The 17,828-nt window shown below is 36.5% G+C and overlaps 5 protein-coding genes and 1 pseudogene across 5 annotated transcripts; 4 read left to right on the top strand and 2 right to left on the bottom strand.

Moving 5' to 3' along the window:
* The first annotated feature begins 2,227 nt into the window (after positions 1-2,227).
* LOC128678474 (putative nuclease HARBI1) lies at positions 2,228-3,211 on the top strand. The gene is given in 6 exon segments (XM_053760050.2): positions 2,228-2,397; positions 2,488-2,623; positions 2,710-2,774; positions 2,776-2,825; positions 2,954-3,065; positions 3,067-3,211. Coding segments are annotated over 6 exon segments (645 nt in total). The 5' UTR covers positions 2,228-2,260.
* Positions 3,212-3,808: 597 nt separating this feature from the next.
* On the top strand, positions 3,809-5,694 carry LOC128678473 (uncharacterized). Its single transcript, XM_053760048.1, has 4 exons — positions 3,809-4,482; positions 4,552-4,728; positions 5,008-5,164; positions 5,249-5,694. The coding sequence occupies exons 1-4, from the start codon at positions 4,270-4,272 to the stop codon at positions 5,692-5,694; spliced, it is 993 nt and encodes a 330-aa protein (XP_053616023.1). The 5' UTR covers positions 3,809-4,269.
* Positions 5,472-7,992, top strand: LOC128678126 (transcription factor Adf-1-like). Its single transcript, XM_053759460.2, has 2 exons — positions 5,472-6,043; positions 7,344-7,992. Exons 1-2 carry the CDS (start codon positions 5,696-5,698, stop codon positions 7,887-7,889), a joined length of 894 nt encoding a protein of 297 aa, XP_053615435.1. The 5' UTR covers positions 5,472-5,695; the 3' UTR covers positions 7,890-7,992.
* LOC128678120 (uncharacterized) lies at positions 6,348-8,518 on the bottom strand. The gene is made up of 2 exons (XM_053759454.1): positions 7,991-8,518; positions 6,348-7,191 (listed from the first exon to the last, which is right to left on the bottom strand). Exons 1-2 carry the CDS (start codon positions 8,516-8,518, stop codon positions 6,373-6,375), a joined length of 1,347 nt encoding a protein of 448 aa, XP_053615429.1. The 3' UTR covers positions 6,348-6,372.
* Positions 8,519-8,684: 166 nt separating this feature from the next.
* Positions 8,685-10,343, top strand: LOC128678125 (spastin-like; annotated as a pseudogene).
* An 88-nt stretch (positions 10,344-10,431) lies between these two features.
* Positions 10,432-12,021, bottom strand: LOC128678122 (uncharacterized). Its single transcript, XM_053759455.2, has 2 exons — positions 11,547-12,021; positions 10,432-11,381 (listed from the first exon to the last, which is right to left on the bottom strand). The coding sequence occupies exons 1-2, from the start codon at positions 11,994-11,996 to the stop codon at positions 10,560-10,562; spliced, it is 1,272 nt and encodes a 423-aa protein (XP_053615430.1). The 5' UTR covers positions 11,997-12,021; the 3' UTR covers positions 10,432-10,559.
* Between the last annotated feature and the right edge of the window lie 5,807 nt (positions 12,022-17,828).

Here is a 17,828-nt window from a genome sequence, read left to right as displayed (position 1 = left end):
ATTGAAGTCAAAGATTTGGCTATGGTGGTTATATGATAGTAGGATTTAATATTTGTTTGTTTTCATACTCATATCGTTCAATAGCACAGAATTATTTACGTCAAATGACACATCAAAAAGCTCGGCCTGCATCCTCATCAATCCCCGGCTTGCCCCAAGATGGTGTGATGGACATTTTCCACAAAAACTTATTAAACCATTAAGATGTGTTATTTGTCATTCAAGAGTTCGCGGGCAGTGCAAAAAATGTTTGAAAAATATCACACATAATACGCCGTTGTATTCAATTGAGTACCCCCCCATAAAGTGGGTCTAATTTTTTTTTTCTAGATTTTTTTTTTACTTGGGCTCTGTGTTTGGTTACCTACATACAAATAAAATTTCATAAAAATGTCATGGCTCGTTTTATTTTGGCGCTTAATGGGTTAAGACGAATAAGGAGTGAAATTCCAGCACAACACACCTTGCCACATATGAACGCGCGCAATGCGGTGGCCCGAATAAAATTCTATTGAACTGTTAGAGTGGCAGTCTCCCGACCTCAACCCCATAGAGCATTTGTGGAATTTAATATCAGTCTTACTTAGATCTATACCAAAACGCATTAGTGCAGTAATTAAATCTAAGGGTGGTCCGACAAAATATGGATAATTTATTTGTAAATAAACACTTTTAATATTTTTTTTACTAAATATACTAATAATTTAAATTACTGTTATTCCGAATAAAAGTATTTTTTTAAATCCCTTTTCAAACATTAAGATCAATATTTTTGAACAAGGCTGCATACAGGGTTACTTTTTAGTCAGTACGCAAACTTGTAAAACGGTATCAGTATCGGTAATAGAACATATTAAGCAAATAAAAAAATGTACATTATACCAAAAGTCGATTCTATATATCGTCTACTGCGGCTCAGTCTATAATTAAATATTTTTTTCTTGTGGGTCATATTGGATCGTGCATATGGCTTCAGAATTTTATTTGATATTCTAAAAGCACCATCACCCACAATTACATGTGGAGTATTTGTTCCAGGCAGTGGCTTCGGTCCTGGAATATTTAAAGTGTTTTGTTGAAGGCTCCTGTATAGTGTACTGTTTTGGAATATAGTTGAATCCGAGATTTTCCCATATGATCCAATGTTTACATATGTAAAACAATAATCTGCATCGCACATTGCTAGCAGAACTATGGAGTAAAAATTTTTATAGTTGTAGAATATAGATCCACCACCGGTTGGATTTACGATTCGGATGTGCTTGCCATCAATAGCTCCGATGCAATTTGGAAAGTTGGTCTTTTGTAGAAAACCGTTAGCAAGATTTTGCCACATATCAGGTGTATTTGATGGTATGCATTCATCGTGTAGCGTTTCCCATATTACTTTACACACTTCGTCCACGATCTTACTGTACCCCGAGCACGAAAAATTATCGTTCTGGTTATAGTAATCGTAATCGTATTATTTTCTATGAAAACCAGAGCAGCGCCGCTACGGTCGTTTGAGGAACTAAAATTTTATAGCACGTACTTAGTACTCTTGTAATCGTTATCGTAATCGTATAGTAAACGATAGTTAAAGTATGGAAATCATAGCACGAACACACTTTTGACAGATCGTATCGTTTTTTTCGACAGCTAACTATCGTATCGTGTCTCACCGAGCATTTTACAGTGAGAGAACTCTCGTTTTGGTTGTGCTTCGTGATATAAAATATTTTTTAAAATAATAATAGGTGATTCAGTGCTTTAAAAAATATCTATTATCAAGGAACCATCCATTACGTAGTTATTACTACTTATGGCGTTTATTTAATAGCATTCAAGAAGAAGAAGACGAAATCAGAAGGTAACTAGTCAATTGTATAAAAAATATTTTTGGATAATTATTTTTTAAAGAAAATAAAATATTTTTGCTTTTTTACGCAGAGAAATAAAAATTAGAAGTTATTTGAGGAGAAATTTCAAGCCCCTAGACTTACACGAAAGGGAGTTTATAAAGAGGTATCGTCTCTCTAAAGCTGCATTCCATTATATATGTATTGAGCTTAAAAACCTCCTCCTTAAGATCCAGCATAAGAGTCGATTTAGAACATAAGGTAAGGTGCTAATTATTATAATGAAAAAAAATCACTATGAGTTAGTGAAGTCCTAGTTTTCTTATATAATTTTACTTTTTACAGGTAGGCAGTTAAAAAGATAGAGCGCATAATCTCTATCTTTTTATGCAACTGGTTCGTATCAGCGAATTGTTGGTATGGGCAAATATTTAGGGCAGACCACAGTCAGTAAATATATAACAGAGGTGACTAATGCCCTAAATAACAGAAATATATTAAGCAAATTCATAAAATTTCCTACCAATAGAGCTGAAAGAGATATCATCAGGCAAAAGTAAGATTTATATTTTATCCATGGTTTATTTACTTTAAATTAAATTCAAATAAAAGTGATGTAAAGGTTATTTTTCCCTATATTTTGCAGGTTTTATACACAATATGGATTTCCCGGCGTTCTTGGGTGCATTGATGGATTACATTTCCATATATTTTCACCACCAAAGGATGTGGAACATCTTTTCTTTTGTCGAAAACATTATTATTCCTTAAATGTGCAAATGGTAATAATATGAAATAAACTATTTACTACTACCTGCTTAAATAATAAGCACAATGCATAAGATTTATAATTAAAACGTTTTCACAGGTATGTGACAGCGATGGGCGAATTTTAAATATTAATTCGCGTTATGGTGGAGCTACACACGATGCATGAATTTAAGCAAAGACTTGACCAAAGTAATGAACATACATGGCTTCTAGGTGGGTTGCGTATTGACGATTATATTAATTATAGTCATATAGGTAAAATAACTTCAATAAAATCAATAAAAAAATGATTTCATAAAGTTAATTTTAATTATCATATTATTTTTTTCGCGCATTTGCAGGTGATTCTGGATATCCGCAAAGATCTTGGCTGATGGCACCTATTACCGACGTAGCTGAAAATAGTCCTGAAGCTAAATATACCTCCGTTCATGGTCGAACAAGGGTGGTTATACACCTTTGGACGATTGAAAAATCGCTGGAGATGTCTCAGCAAGGATCGGACTTTGCATTATAAGCCTGAGAAATGTGCAAGAATTATAACTGCATGTAGTGATTTGCACAACTTGGCCCTTCCTGAAAAGACATCCCAAGCTTAGTATCAGGACTTCGGAAGGCGTAACCAAAGCCAGTGCATGTGTCTCCGAAAAGGACATAAGGGGATGGTTCAAGGAAATAAATAACTACATAACAGAAAATGGTCTTTCTCCAATTTTAACCCAGCCTCACCGTATATTTAACGCAGATGAGACTGGTTTTCAGTTGTGTTCTTCAACAGGTCAAGTACTGGCGCAAAAGGGATCAAAAAACGTGTATATTGCCAACGTTTTCCATCCTTATCTCGTGAGCAAGGGTATTGAACTCCCGGTCATTCTTTTTGTAGATGGCCATAAAACTCACTTAAATTTTAATCTAAGTCAACTATGTAGCCACCTTCAGATAGAACTCATAGCACTGTACCCAAATTCGACAAGGGCCCTACAACCTGCTGACGTTGCTGCATTCCGTCCACTAAAAGTTGGCTGGCGAAAATTTCTACACAAATTGGAAAATGAAAACCAAAACCGGGGTGTCACTAAACAAAATTTTGCTCCTCTTCTAAATGAAGTTATTGCTGCTAGTATAAGGCCTGAAATATTAATAAATGGTTTTCGTGCCTGTGGCCTCTACCCATTTGGCCCTGACGCCATCGACTATACAAAGTGCTTGGGCAAATCCATAGCGATTATAGGTAATAATAAAAAAGTTTCTGAATCAGCTGTCTTGACTTACTACGATTTCTCGAACATTGTTGGACACGACTTAATAAATAGCTTTGAAAATCGTGATCAAAACTTGCCACAGCAGAATTTGACACCTCCGATGGATGTTTTATTTAAGTTATGGCTAAGATTCAATACTAATCAAACCAGTTGAAATCAGTTGAAGTCGAAAACTCATATTGTAAGTGTTTTAAGTGCGTGGCGCTCTTAAGTTAGTGGGACGAAGTTACTAAAAATGAAGTTTATAGTTGCGACAATATTCACGGCACAACAAAGTTTTCTTCCTTGTTTATACTCCGAAATAAAGGTAATTATTTCAATTATTATATCGTGTGAATATTTTTATTATTAACTAACGACTGAATGTTGTAAAAGTGATCTTAAAGTAGAATAATATGCCTAATCCTATTATTGCAGAAATGGCAAACAGACCTACACTACACCAAATTGAAGCCCTTGTGGAGTTTCTGGAGCAAAATCAAGGAATAGCTCGAGGCCTTCTGCGAACGCAGCAGGCCAAAGTGGAAACAAAAAGGAAGTGGCAGGAGTTTGCGGTTACCACAAATGCCATGGGCGGGGTGATCAAAAATGGGCAGGCTTGGGCTAAGGTTAGCTAGCAATGAAATACTTCAGTAAAGTTAAATATCTATCATAATTATTTCCTTTTCATGGTTTAGTATTGGGCGGAAAAGAAGTCTGCCTTGAAGAAGCTGTGCCAACAACGGGCTCAGTCCATGAGGCGCACTGGGGGTGGCTTAGATATGGTGCCAGAGCTGTCACTGGCAGTCATGGGTGGTGATTCATTTGCCACAGGTACCATAGGAATAGCTGTAGACCCCTTTCCGCAAAGTAATGTGAGTAAAATTACATTAAAAATTGCATTAAATTTGTTTATTCATTACAGTATTGGTCTTTCTTATTCCAAAAGGATTTGAAATTATTTGTATAGAAATGTATTAAATTAAAAAAATACATAAATTATGATCAGCTGAAAACATTCAAAATTGAAATAAAAGTTAAAAAAATATATAGTAAAAAACAAATAATTAATTTTGCACACAATAATTGTGATCTACATCCATATTATGTGTTATGTGATATGTAATAACTTCCTTTCTTCTTTGGTTTTGCAGTCTAGCCCCTCGATATTAATAGACCTGCCATCCACATCTCAGGCTGCTGCTGAAACCCTGGAAAAAGAAATTCAAAATCCACATTCCCCTGTGGAGGCAGGGCTACAGGTAGAACAAAGCGAGCAGCAAGGCGACACAAGTTTTGTCCTTCCGTCCGGTAGGAATTGTAAAATTCCATACCATATTTATGAAGAGAAAAAAAAAGCATTTTTGTTTGTAACAAATAAATTGTAATTTTCAGAAAGTTGCCGCGTGCCACGACTCGGTCAACAAAGCCGTCATAACCGCCGAGTTTCTTTTGTGGACTCACAAGTTCGGCGCTTTGAAGAGATCGAGTCGAGGCGTGTTGAAGCAGAGATGCTGAATGCGCAGGCACAAGTGCAGACAGCACAAGCCTTGGCCCAACTTGCTGCTGCTGTGTCCGATACAGGACAGACAGGACAGATAGGTCTCGCCACTGCTTTAAGCCCCGGATACACTAGGGAACATTTTGTCCCGCAACATGACGCGCAACACAAAATATACGTGACGCTGCAACGTTGCATAGTGTCCCGCAACATGACCCACAACATTGTACGTGACGCGGGGCATGTTGCTTGCTCCCGCCTCGTGAGCGAGCGCATGTGTCCCGCGTCAGTGTTGCGGCATTTGTCACCGAGTATAGTCGCGTACGCAACGTGCCTTTAAAATGTCTGTTGTGTGGGGAAATGATACCGTGCTTTTGCTTATTGAGCTTTACGAAAGTCGTGACTTGTTATGGGATACTTCACACCGTGACTATCGAAATAAAATAAAGAAAAATGATGCATGGGAGGATATTGCCAAGGCGCTTAAATTGCCTAGAAAAGAAATAGAAGCCAAAGTACATACCCTGCGTTCGCAATTTGTCCGAGAAAGGAAGAAAGTGAAATCGTCAAAAACTACTGGCAGTGGACGAGAGGACGTGAAGTCCAGTGCATGGTTTGCGTATGATGCAATGAAATTTTTGCTAAAGGGAGCCACAACGTCTGGAAGCTTGGACACTTTGGACACAAACGTAAGTTATGCTTTTTTATTTCTAATTTATTTATATTTACTAGCGGCCCGCCCCGGCTTCGCACGGGTAGCTAAATTTATACATACTTAATTTATTAATTTAAACTTTCTTCTATTTCTATTTCCTTTTTTCTGCCCATATGATGCTGTATTTTTTTATCTTATCACTTATTTTATTATTATTTCACCTTATCACTACTAATATAATATGTATTATTTACATTAACTAAGATTTGTACACACCTCACCCACAAGACTTCACTTCTAAAAGGATTGACGTTGTTCAATAACATTAAAAGAAAAAATATAGTACAATACTAGTTTATTCATTTAAAAATTATTCTGCCAGGGAACACGTCCTTCTTCACTCATGAAATATTCAGCAAATTTGTTTCTTATTTCCATAGCAGATTCAGGGTAGCGTCGTCCCATAGCATTTAAATTCGACATATTAACAGAGCCAGCTTCTCTGCGCCAAGATCCTTCTAAAATATCGTGATCCACATTTTCAGAATCAAAAGTTCCATGTGGGTTGTACAGTGATCTCGATTGACTATTTCGCCTTAAAAAATTATGGAGGTATATGCACGCCATTACAACAAGTTCAGCATTACAGGGTAGGATGGTTATGGGAGTTCGGAATATACGAAATACAACACCTAAGATACCGAACACATTTTCGACAATTCTTCTAGCTCTTGACAGTCGATAGTTGAAAATGCGTCTTGTTGTACCCACGTCATGATTACCGGGATATGGCTTCATCATGTTTTCTGTCAGTGCAAAGGCGCTGTCTCCTACAAGTACGTAAGGCATATTCGGCCCATCTTGTCGTATTGGGTCTGGAGTCGGCCAGTTGAGTTGGTTATCAGCCAAAGCTTTATAAAAAGCAGTCTCTTGGAATACTCCACTGTCAGAAGATTTTCCTTTAGCACCACAATTTGCATAGATAAAATTGTAATTTGCATCGACAATACCCAATAGGACAATACTAAATTGTTCTTTATAGTTAAAATAGTCACTTCCAGAATTCGAAGGAGCTTGGATCAAAACGTGTTTACCGTCTATAGATCCAACGCAATGCGGAAAATTCCATATATTTTCAAAGCTTCTAGCCTTGGCTTTCCATTCATTTGCAGTAGCTGGGACCTGTAAAGAAATTATTAAACATTAAATACTATTTTTACGTACTAATAATTAAGGATTCATGTCTAACAGATGTTTGAAATAATACAATACGTGTTTTATAGTCTATCCTTATTATAATAATTGATTTAATATTTATATCATTAATTTTTCAGAGTCCACAAAGCCAAAACACGATTTCGTCTCCGGATGAAGATGTCGTTCTACAGTCTCAATCTACCGTTCCAGAATTTCAATCTCCTCATCAACTAGAATCGCAATCTACCATTGATCAAGCAGAGCAACCTACAACCCCTGCACCAACACCTTCATCGTCGCGACCAACTCGCAAGAGGAGCCACCCCAATGAAGATAGATTAGAGGAGGCTTATGAAGTTCTGCATGCTGCTAAAAACAGAATGATGTCCCGAGATGAATTCGATGTTTATGGACAGTACGTAGGAACTGAGTTACGTGCATTAAATGACGAACACAGTGTAATTATGGCTAAATATTATATTAATAATATTTTATTAGATGCACGCTTAGGAAAATACCGTACAATTTATAATAATCAAAGCCAGCCAGTTGTTCAACAGGGCTATAGCACTGCATCCAGTGATATTAGCCCCGAGCCTTCTGAAGAGCATATTATACAAGATATACTTGAAACTATGGATTCCTCGAACACTAATAGCATTGATGGCACTAATACTAATTAATTTACGTTGGTCGCTATATCCATCTCGTACTCTTTAAAATTTATTTTACTGAAGATTAAAATACAATTATAAATAAAATATATGCGTTTTCTTTAACTTACCTTTACACATATCTTCAATTTATTTATCAGTTCTTTACAAACTTCTGGTACTATTTTACGTATCAGTTGTTTTGACACTCGAAAAGTGTACGACAAAGAAGCATAAGAATCTCCAGTCGACAAGTACCTCAATGTAATGGCAAGTCTGATATGAGGACTAATAGCGTTTCGTAATATTGTATCCTGTTTGGCTATGGAAGATGCGATCATTTGCAACAAAGTTTCAAAATCAGATGATGACATGCGAGTAAAATTCACAAACGATCCGTCAGACATTCGGAGATCACTTAGAATATTTACTCTTCTTTCTCGTTGTAATAAGAAATTCCGCATCCACCACCTTCTCTTTCTCTTACGTTTCAACACACTCGATATAATTACTATGTACGCAGCACTAATAGCCACAACCTCCTCGGGCGACATTTCTATAAACACTGAGAAGTGTGGTCGACAAAATGTTCCGCGACATGTATCTCGGCACATTCCACGTAGTTGTTGAGCAACATGTTCCGCAACATGTTGCTCCATTTGTCCCCTAGTGTATCCGTGGCTTTAACCGTTTCCGTGCGGATGATGCCGCACAGGCACCATGTAAAACTATTGCGTATGGCGTATGGTGCCCGAGAGGATACAAAACTAAGACATAAAAAACTCGGCTAAAACGACATTTGTCAAAAGAGTTCCCTAAATTAAGCCGCGTTTTCACTAAGGGACATTTGTCCCGCGACTCTGTCGCTCGACATCAATTCTACGTGTCGGGCGACGTCGCGCGCGATATCGCCCGACATCGCAGGGGACATTTACGTGTCGCCGGACAGGTCGCATGTCGACGCTCGCTGAGCGTCGACATGCGCGACTCCCGTGTCCCGCGACAGTCGCCGGACAGGCTTTGAGTAGTGAGAACGTGTGTCGCTTTGTGTTCTAAAAATGGCAGTAGTGTGGTCCAGTGAGCAAATATTGACCCTTATCGAGTTGTATCAAAATTCGCAAATATTGTGGGACACTTCACATAGTGATTATAAAAACAAAATAAAAAAAAATGATGCATGGGAATCTATCGCGACTACATGTCGCGATAGATTCCCATGCATCACCTTATAAATAAACCTAGAAAAGACGTCGAGGGAAAAATACACAACATAAGGTCTCAGTTTCTCAGGGAGAGAAAAAAAATAGCGAGCTCAAAATCTACAGGAAGTGCAAGTGGGGATGTTCACAAAAGTAACTGGTTTGCGTATGATTCGCTGCTTTTCCTAGTAAAAGGGGCGACAAGTTCGGGCAGTATGGACTCTATGAATGCGCAGGTAAGCTCCTCATAATGTGTAAAATGTGTTTATCAGTAGCTTAGTTTAATTTCAAGTTTTCTTTATTTCTATCTGTGGGAATCTGACTGCCATTAAGTAGATGGTCGCCCCACTTCCCGCGGGGTGAGGGACGCTGACAAGATGGCGCGTGTAGAAGTTACGACCGACACGCTATCGAGAATTAAGATTTGATTGTACTCTCGCATTACTGTTACATTCTGATTAAAGTTTTCTTTATAACTTCCGAGTTCCTTATTTTTAATCGAGAGCCATATTATTATTATATGTAAATAATATAAAAAAAATAAGATAAAATAAATATATATATATATATATTTTACAGTTTACAAATTTGACAGAAAAGAAAGTAAAATTAGGAACAATTCGAGCATATAGTATAATTTTTTTGCGTGATTTAATGTTTGTTTTAGACTGTTTTTTTCCTTTTATAGACATCTGAAAGTTCGGTGGCACACGAAGAAATACCAGCGGCATCGCAAGTATTAACGCAACCACCAGAAGCACCAACGTCGCCGCCACCATTACCAACGCAACCAATGCCGCTTACAAATACTCAAAATAAAAGGAAAAAAGATGATCTGAGTGAGGTATATGAAATAATGAAGAGTGCAAAAGCCAGGATGGATCAACCAAAAGATGAATATCAAATTTACGCCGACTATATAGCTTCAGAGTTAAGAAATATAAAGAATGAACATGCTGTGCTACAGACGAAGTACTTTATTAATAATATCTTATTAGAGGCTAGGATGGGAAAATATAACTATACAGAAAACGCAATGGGATCTAATTCAAGCGATACTCAAAGTTATCAAAGTTATGGATACCGTTCTGCTTCTCAACAGTCATCCTATTCAACAAATTCTGTTAATAATAATATCGTCACTGCTAATGCCTCTCATGTTAATAATGATAATGGAGCATCTGCAGAACCAACTCACATAGAATTTCGACAATTTGAGAATATTCAGGAACTAGTTTCCCACTTTGAATCAGAAACGCAAAACAAAGAATAATTATAATACTTGTAATAATAATAACCTTGATTTTCTGTCACTTTTATAAACATTTATATATAAGAAATAAATATCAAAGGGAAATAAATAAATACTTAAAATTAATGAAATCTTTTATTTATTATTAGTGGTTTTTCAATATGTGCCTAAGGACACTAAGATTCTTATCATTTATTCCTTGGTCATTAAACCTAGACAATAAAAAACTCCATTCAAATTTTTAACAGACTATGCTTGATTTGTTTGCCATGGGACACTTCCTTGAGCACTGGAGAAATATTCAGCAAAGTGGTTTCTTATTACCTGAGCGGGTTGAGGAGGAGGCCTGCCATGAATATTTAAGTTTCTCATATTATTATTTCTCAATTCCCTTCGCCACGAACCTTCCACAACATTATGGGCAGCGTCTTCGAAATCGAATGTGGTATTTAGTGTATAATGCGCGGTTGAAGATGTATTACGTCGCAGGAAATTATGTAGGTACACGCATGCCATTACAACTAATTCAGCGTTTACTGGACGTAATGGGATAGCTTTACGAAATACGCGAAACACTACAGACATAATGCCAAAAACATTTTCAACTATTCTTCTTGCTCTTGAGAGCCTGTAGTTGAAAATCCGCTTTAAGCTTCCCTTTTCATGAATGCCGGGATAGGGCCTCATCATATTTTCCGATAGAGCAAATGCGCTATCTCCCACCAGAACGTATGTTATATTCGGACCACCTTGGGTCAGTGGCTCGGGATCTGGTAAATTCAGTTGCTGTTCATTAAGTGCTTTATAAAATGGAGTTTCCTGGAACACTCCACTGTCAGACGATTTCCCTTTTGCACCACAGTTAACATATACAAAGTTATACTCGGCATCCACAATTGCTAAGAGAACCAAGCTATAATTTTCTTTATAATTATAATAATCACTGCCAGAATTTGGTGGCGCTTCTAGTAACACATGCTTTCCGTCAATCGCTCCGATGCAGTGAGGGAAATTCCATAATATTTCAAAATTACGTGATTTTTCTTTCCATTCATTTACATTGGTTGGAGTCTGAAATTCAAGTATAATATCAATAAATTAACATACATTATAAAATATCGATATAAAATTAAAAATACCACATAAGTATATAGTAACCCTTACCTTACGGTAAACGTTTGTAGTATTATTACCGTAAGTAAGGGTATATGAGATTAAAAAATATTAAATACTTACCTTTACAAAAGAATTTAATGCCTTTATCAATTCTTGGCAAACTTTTGGTATAGTATGACAAATTACTTGTTTTGACACTCTGAAAGTATAGGACAATGAACCATAGCTATCTCCAGTTGCCAAGTATCTCAATGTTACTGCGAGTCTGATGTGAGGGTCGATAGATTTTCGAAACTTTGTATCTTGCTTGACTATGGCCGGCCCAACCATATTTAAAAGTATCTCGAAATCGGTTCTAGACATTCTAGTAAAATTTTCGAAAGATCCGTCGCGCATCCTTAGACTGCTTAGTAAACTTGAACTTTCCCTTTGTTGCAAATATTCTCGGACCCACCACCTCTTTTTTTTACGTTTTGCTATGGTCTTCCGAATTATTATGTAAGCTGCACTGAACAACACTACCTCCTCGGGCGACATACTGGTCGCGACTGGCCAATGTGAACAAGTCATATGTCGCGGGACATTGTCCCACAACTTTTGCAGAGACAACTACGTGAATGTCGAGCGATAAGTATCTGCGACATGTCGCCAAGTGAAAACGCGGCTTTATTTGTCACCCATATCATGCCCACAGTGTTCGTTTCAAGTAATTTCGCAAATTTGCAAACTTCAGGGGTTGTAAACCAAGGGCCGAGTCACATTTTATTATTGATTACTAGCTATATTACTATTAGTAAAACAATTCCCCTTTTCCTACATTGTGAAGACTTCCACATTTTTGCTTATTTATTTTTTTGCATATTTCACGGCCGCAACCGCGATATCCCTATATTTTAAATCTGTAATATCTTCGATAATATTCATTTAAATTACATGCTGTAAAGGGCTATATTGTTCCATATTAAATGTAAAACGTATTTATGGTACTTAATTAGATAAGGATTAATGCTGTATTGCTTGAAATTGCTTTCGTATTTACGAAAGCGATTTCAAGCAATTATTTCTCGTAAAATGTAAAGGATAAAAATTGGTTATTGTGGGTTAACCCTAAGAGATAAACATATAACATCGCGGACTTTCTTATTAGACCTTTTTAAGGTATACAATATTGTAGTACATTATTTTGATCTCTCTCGTAGAATTCAGCCAGCGTTTGCAATGTAAGCGCAAAAAACATGTGTTTATTTACGGCTTCGCATTAGAAATCTTGAAATTATTAGTGGTTCTCTAATATATTAAGCATGTTATTATAAATCATAGTAAGCATGTTATTATAAACCTTCCTCTTGAATCACTCTATCTATTAAAAACAAACCGCATCTAAATCCGTTTCGTAGTTTTAAAGATCTAAGCGAACAAAGGGACATGAAGACAGCAGAATCGACTTTGTTTTATACTATGTAGTGATAATTCTAACAGCCAACCTTCTGGAATGTTTCTCTAAAATCAAAAGCTTTTGACATAAGGTTCATTTTTGCCCCAAAACATACAAATAATGCGGGGCGGATCGGCGACTTCACAAAAAATGGACTTACTCATTTTTTCCTCGGCCCTTCGCCTACGAAGTTCCGTATTTCCTTGCGTATACGGTTGATTATTGTTTAAAACTACGCACCGTTCATAATTGTTTGCGCCGGCGCATAACTTTTCCATCCCGCACTTCTGTCTTGCTGCCCTTAGTAAACAGATGTGATCTTACTACTTATATTATAGACGACATTCGCTTGTGCACTAGGACTCCGTGATTTTAATTTGTGACGACATTGGCTTGTGATAATGGACTCTTTGATTTTACAATGTGAAGACTGTATCCTGTTTACCTGAACTCCGAGATTTGAGATTGCCTTTCACAAATTCCGCTACGTGCCGTGCATTAAAGGTAAGTTTTTGGTCTTATGTTTATAATAAAAGGCAATATGCTCCCCAGAAACCCATAATTTATACATTTTACCTATTTTTCGTAAAAAATTGCAAAAAAAAAAAACATATTTTTACATAAAATGTATTATTTTTTATAAGTATTAACTTTCTTTTGCAATGTTTATAATCAAGGTTTATGACCATTTTCACTCGCACCACACACAGCAGGTATAGAATAAAACGAAAAATAAAAGCAATAAGTTCAATAAACATATAGTAAGCGAAACGATATTACAGTGATTTAATAGGTAAATATTTTGTATTTGTATGTTTAAAAATGTATATTAAAGTCGTTTACTGCGACATTATGAAGTTAAATGAATCGGAAAATTATTAATTACATTAGAAATATTTATTGTGTACATTTTATATTACATTAGAAATAGAGTACCTACTTAGTTAGAAAGTGTGATTGTTAGGATGAAAAATTAAAGGGAGAAACTTTTGTGCAGTTTTAATTATCGGAGTTGACAATTTAGGTGAATTTTGGTGCTGGTAGCTTATTCTGGAATTTATTTTTCAGTTCCTAACGGAAATGGCTGCGAGTCCACCATCTCCTCAACCTGGGCCGTCAAACTGGGATGTCGTGTCTGCGGAGTTGTCTGGCATAATGTCTCCCCAAAACATTGATTTACAAGATATGTCAGGCTTAAATGTTGAATTAAGTGACACTGATCTCTACGGGATTTTAGCAGATAATATGGACAACATCATTGACGAATGGGTCAATGAAAACCCTGAAGCCGAAACTGGCGACTATGACGAAGAATTGCCAACACTGACGCACGAGAACACGCCTGAAGCACCGAATACCTGGTATCCCGGTAATCCTACCAGTATGATTAAGATTCCTTTTAGCGGTACACCAGGCCTTTTACCGCCTCATAACATGCATGGTAAAAATTATATCGATTTTTTCTTTCTATTTCTTAACGTAAATTTATGTAATTTGATTGTAGAGAGTACAAATAAGCGTGGCAACAAATTAAAAACCGAAGCAAATACCTCTCGCGCTAGGTTTACTAAATGGAAAGATTTAACAATACCTGAATTAAAAGTGTTTATCGGCGTAATATTGTTTATGGGTACCGTTAAATTAAACAGAATGGCTGATTATTGGTCAACAAATTACTTAATGCGGCTTAGCCCACATTTATTTATGTCAAGAGACAGATTTTATTTAATTTTAAGGGCACTAAACGTCCAAACTGACGAAAGACCCGAAAGCATTTTTAAAATAAAACCTTTGATTGATTTATTTAACCAATCAATGTGTTCCATTTATTACCCGGCAAAAAACATCGCGATTGATGAATCTTTAATATTATGGAAAGGTCGTCTGTCCTTCCGCCAATATCTAAAAGGGAAAAGACATCGTTATGGCATTAAATTATATGTATTAGCTGACATGCATGGGATTATACAAAAAATACACCTTTATGCTGGTTCTGGGGATCAAAAGGTGGGTGGCAGAAACCACGTGAATAAAGTGGTAATGTTATTGTTGGAAAAATATATTAATAAGGGACATTCACTATATGTTGATAACTTTTATACGAGTGTGGTATTAGCAGAGGAGTTATTAAATAAAAACACATATGTAACAGGGACCCTTCGGGCAAATCGCGCTGGCAATCCTAATTTAATACACAATAAATTAAAACCCGGGGAATCTTGTATAATGCACAATAGAAAAAATATTGTTGTTACCAAATGGTTGGATAAACGAGAAATCTTGTTTTTGAGCTCTGAACATGACGGTAATTATAAAAAGACTACTAGTCGCCGCATACGCAGTGTAAAATATAAGCCTGCGCCGCAAGTAGAGTATAACAAATACATGCGAGCAATTGACAGGCACGATCAACTCTAAAGTACTTGTCCACGTTGACTCGCGGGCACGGTGGCGGGCGCGGTCACGAAATATCAAACATATGACGTGTTTCCGAGTGTTCACGTACAAAACGCACGTGCGGTCTAAGTAGCGAGCAAACTAGCGACTGGCACGCGCGGCGCGCTCGCGGCAATTTCAAACGCGTGAGACGTTTGTGTGTGTTCATGTCAAACTGGCGGCGGCGCGCGCGATTCACTCGCGACGTCAGGTAAGTTCAACCAGTTTGATCTTGTCGCTAGAAACGATAGCACGTAATCATGTCGTTCAATACAGAAGAGTTTATTAGTGCTGTTCAGGCTAGAACTCCTATTTGGCAAAGTAAACACAGTCATCATATGAACAGAAATGTTCTCAATAAGCTATGGAAGGAAATTGCTGGATTGTTTCCTGATATGGAGGGTGAGTAAATGAAATACTTATGTTATTATTTGCAGGTATTTTAAACTTTTTATTTCCTGAAGGCTACTAAAGATACATTATACAAAGGCGACTTACGTGTATATTAAACGATTATTTTCCCAAAAATATTTTGTGAATAGATTCCGAACTTGTTTAGCCCGATTTGATGGATTGTTGTTTCTTCCAGTTCTAGTTTGTCGCCTTTGGTGTCGAGTTGGAGTTGTGAACTCATTATCACAATCGTAACCATCTGTATCAATTACAATATTATGCAATAAGCAAGCGGTTTTTATTATCAGGCGTGCATGTTTAACATCAGTTTCAATAGGTTTTAACAAAACTCGCCATTTATTGCATAAAATTCCAAATGCACACTCCACGGTTTTTCTCGCTCTTGACAATCTATTATTAAAATTTTCTCTCTCTTGATTCAATGTTCTTTGTGGGTATGGACGCATTATATATTCTTTAAGAGGATAAGCTTCATCGGCTACTATAACATATGGAGCTGTAATGTTAGAATTGGGTAATGTTCTTGGTTCCGGAATATTAAATGCACCTCTTTCGAGTAACCGGTTCAGGGACGAGGCATTAAATGTACCGCCGTCGCTTTGCTTTCCTCTACCTCCCACTTCAATAGTTAAAAATCTTTTCCTCGCATCAGCGACAGCTTGCAAAACAATAGAGAAATAATGCTTGTAGTTAAAAAATGCCGATCCTGATTTTTTAGGTCTTTTAATCCTACAATGTTTACCGTCCAAACTGCCAATGCAGTTAGGAAAGTGCCACATCTCCTTAAAATCTGAAGCAATATTCATAAGCTGGTCTTCAGATGGCTGTGGCATGTGGACATTCAATTTTTTTTTCCAAATTGCTTCACAGGTACCATAAACAATCTCAGCAACAGTACTAACACCCATACGAAAGCTATATGCCAAAGATCGAAAGGCCAACCCAGTGGAGAGATATCTGAAACATAATAAAAAAATACAATTATAATGTAAAACTTAAATGTATTTACACTAATCATCAACACTAAACAATATTTCTGATTTTACAGAAAAGGCTTTAAGGAAAAAATGGAAGAACATTCGGGACCAATTTATGAAAGAATTTAAGAAAATTCCAGTTTCTCGTTCTGGTGATGCTGGAACAGATCAAAACACGTCAATGTGGCCATATTTTCAAATGATGCTGTTTATAAAAGATGACATTACCCCAGAAATAAATGAAGGCAATTTAGATGAAACTACTGATGAAAACTGCAATAATAATGATGATGATTATGAGCGGTCCTCAACTCCCCAATCCATAGCTGGTGCATCTTCAAGTACACAATATACGAGCACCAAACGTAAATGTGCACAAGATGTAAGACAGGAATTTATGGAATTGGAGAAGAAAAAGTTGGAATTATTACAAATTAAACTGTCACAAAGCAGCGAAAGACAAGAACAAGATTGCGAAGATCTGTTATTTTTTAAAAGTTTGTTGCCGTACATGAAAGACTTATCTCCTATGCAAAAACTACGTGTTAGAAACAATATAACACAAGTTATTATGGATGAAATGAATAGTGGCATGACTCAGTCCTACCATGGATACAATACATACGATTATAACACAACTAATTATGGAAATTAAACTTTGTATTATTGATAACGATAATGTAAATTACTTAAATAAAATAATAAAGAGGAGTTTGAATTTGAATGACTGCAATATGTACCCCGATAAAAATGATAATTTACTTACTATGAAAATTCTTTTTTTAAACTCACCTTATAGTTACAAATAGTCTTTCTTCGGGCTTTATACTTTTATGAAAATTTGTGTCTACTTTTGAAATATCACTCCTTATTGAATCCAGTATGTAATCAAAACATTTGACACTCATCCTGGTATATCCAAAAAATCTTGAAGGATGTTCTCTCAAATTACCATATAAAGTATGAAATTCACCATACCGTTCTCTTTCTTTATTGATTTCGTGGACACCAATTCTAATTTTTAGCATCTCCCATTTTAGGTATGAATTTTCGGTTAAAAATAAAAGATCGTCGTCCATATTTACGACCTCTGACAATACGTCACACTCGCGCGAACGCCTGGCGGTTAATGTGAACACG

This window comes from Plodia interpunctella, chromosome 19, assembly GCF_027563975.2.
Source record: "Plodia interpunctella isolate USDA-ARS_2022_Savannah chromosome 19, ilPloInte3.2, whole genome shotgun sequence".
NCBI lineage: Eukaryota > Metazoa > Arthropoda > Insecta > Lepidoptera > Pyralidae > Plodia > Plodia interpunctella.
Note: the sequence above shows the minus strand (reverse complement) of the source record. Positions and strands in the feature narration are given on the sequence as shown.

Excerpts from the sequence above, each read along its gene's own strand:
- LOC128678122 (XM_053759455.2), bottom strand. The coding sequence starts at position 11,996 with ATGACTTGTTCACATTGGCCAGTCGCGACCAGTATGTCGCCCGAGGAG. Across the intron at positions 11,382-11,546 it reads CATTAAATTCTTTTGTAAAG|ACTCCAACCAATGTAAATGA; the intron begins GTAAGTATTTAA and ends CTTGAATTTCAG.
- LOC128678473 (XM_053760048.1), top strand. The coding sequence starts at position 4,270 with ATGCCTAATCCTATTATTGCAGAAATGGCAAACAGACCTACACTACAC. Across the intron at positions 4,483-4,551 it reads ATGGGCAGGCTTGGGCTAAG|TATTGGGCGGAAAAGAAGTC; the intron begins GTTAGCTAGCAA and ends TTCATGGTTTAG. Across the intron at positions 5,165-5,248 it reads AAGTTTTGTCCTTCCGTCCG|AAAGTTGCCGCGTGCCACGA; the intron begins GTAGGAATTGTA and ends TGTAATTTTCAG.
- LOC128678120 (XM_053759454.1), bottom strand. The coding sequence starts at position 8,518 with ATGGAGCAACATGTTGCGGAACATGTTGCTCAACAACTACGTGGAATG. Across the intron at positions 7,192-7,990 it reads AATTGAAGATATGTGTAAAG|GTCCCAGCTACTGCAAATGA; the intron begins GTAAGTTAAAGA and ends ATTTCTTTACAG.
- LOC128678126 (XM_053759460.2), top strand. The coding sequence starts at position 5,696 with ATGTCTGTTGTGTGGGGAAATGATACCGTGCTTTTGCTTATTGAGCTT. Across the intron at positions 6,044-7,343 it reads TGGACACTTTGGACACAAAC|AGTCCACAAAGCCAAAACAC; the intron begins GTAAGTTATGCT and ends TTAATTTTTCAG.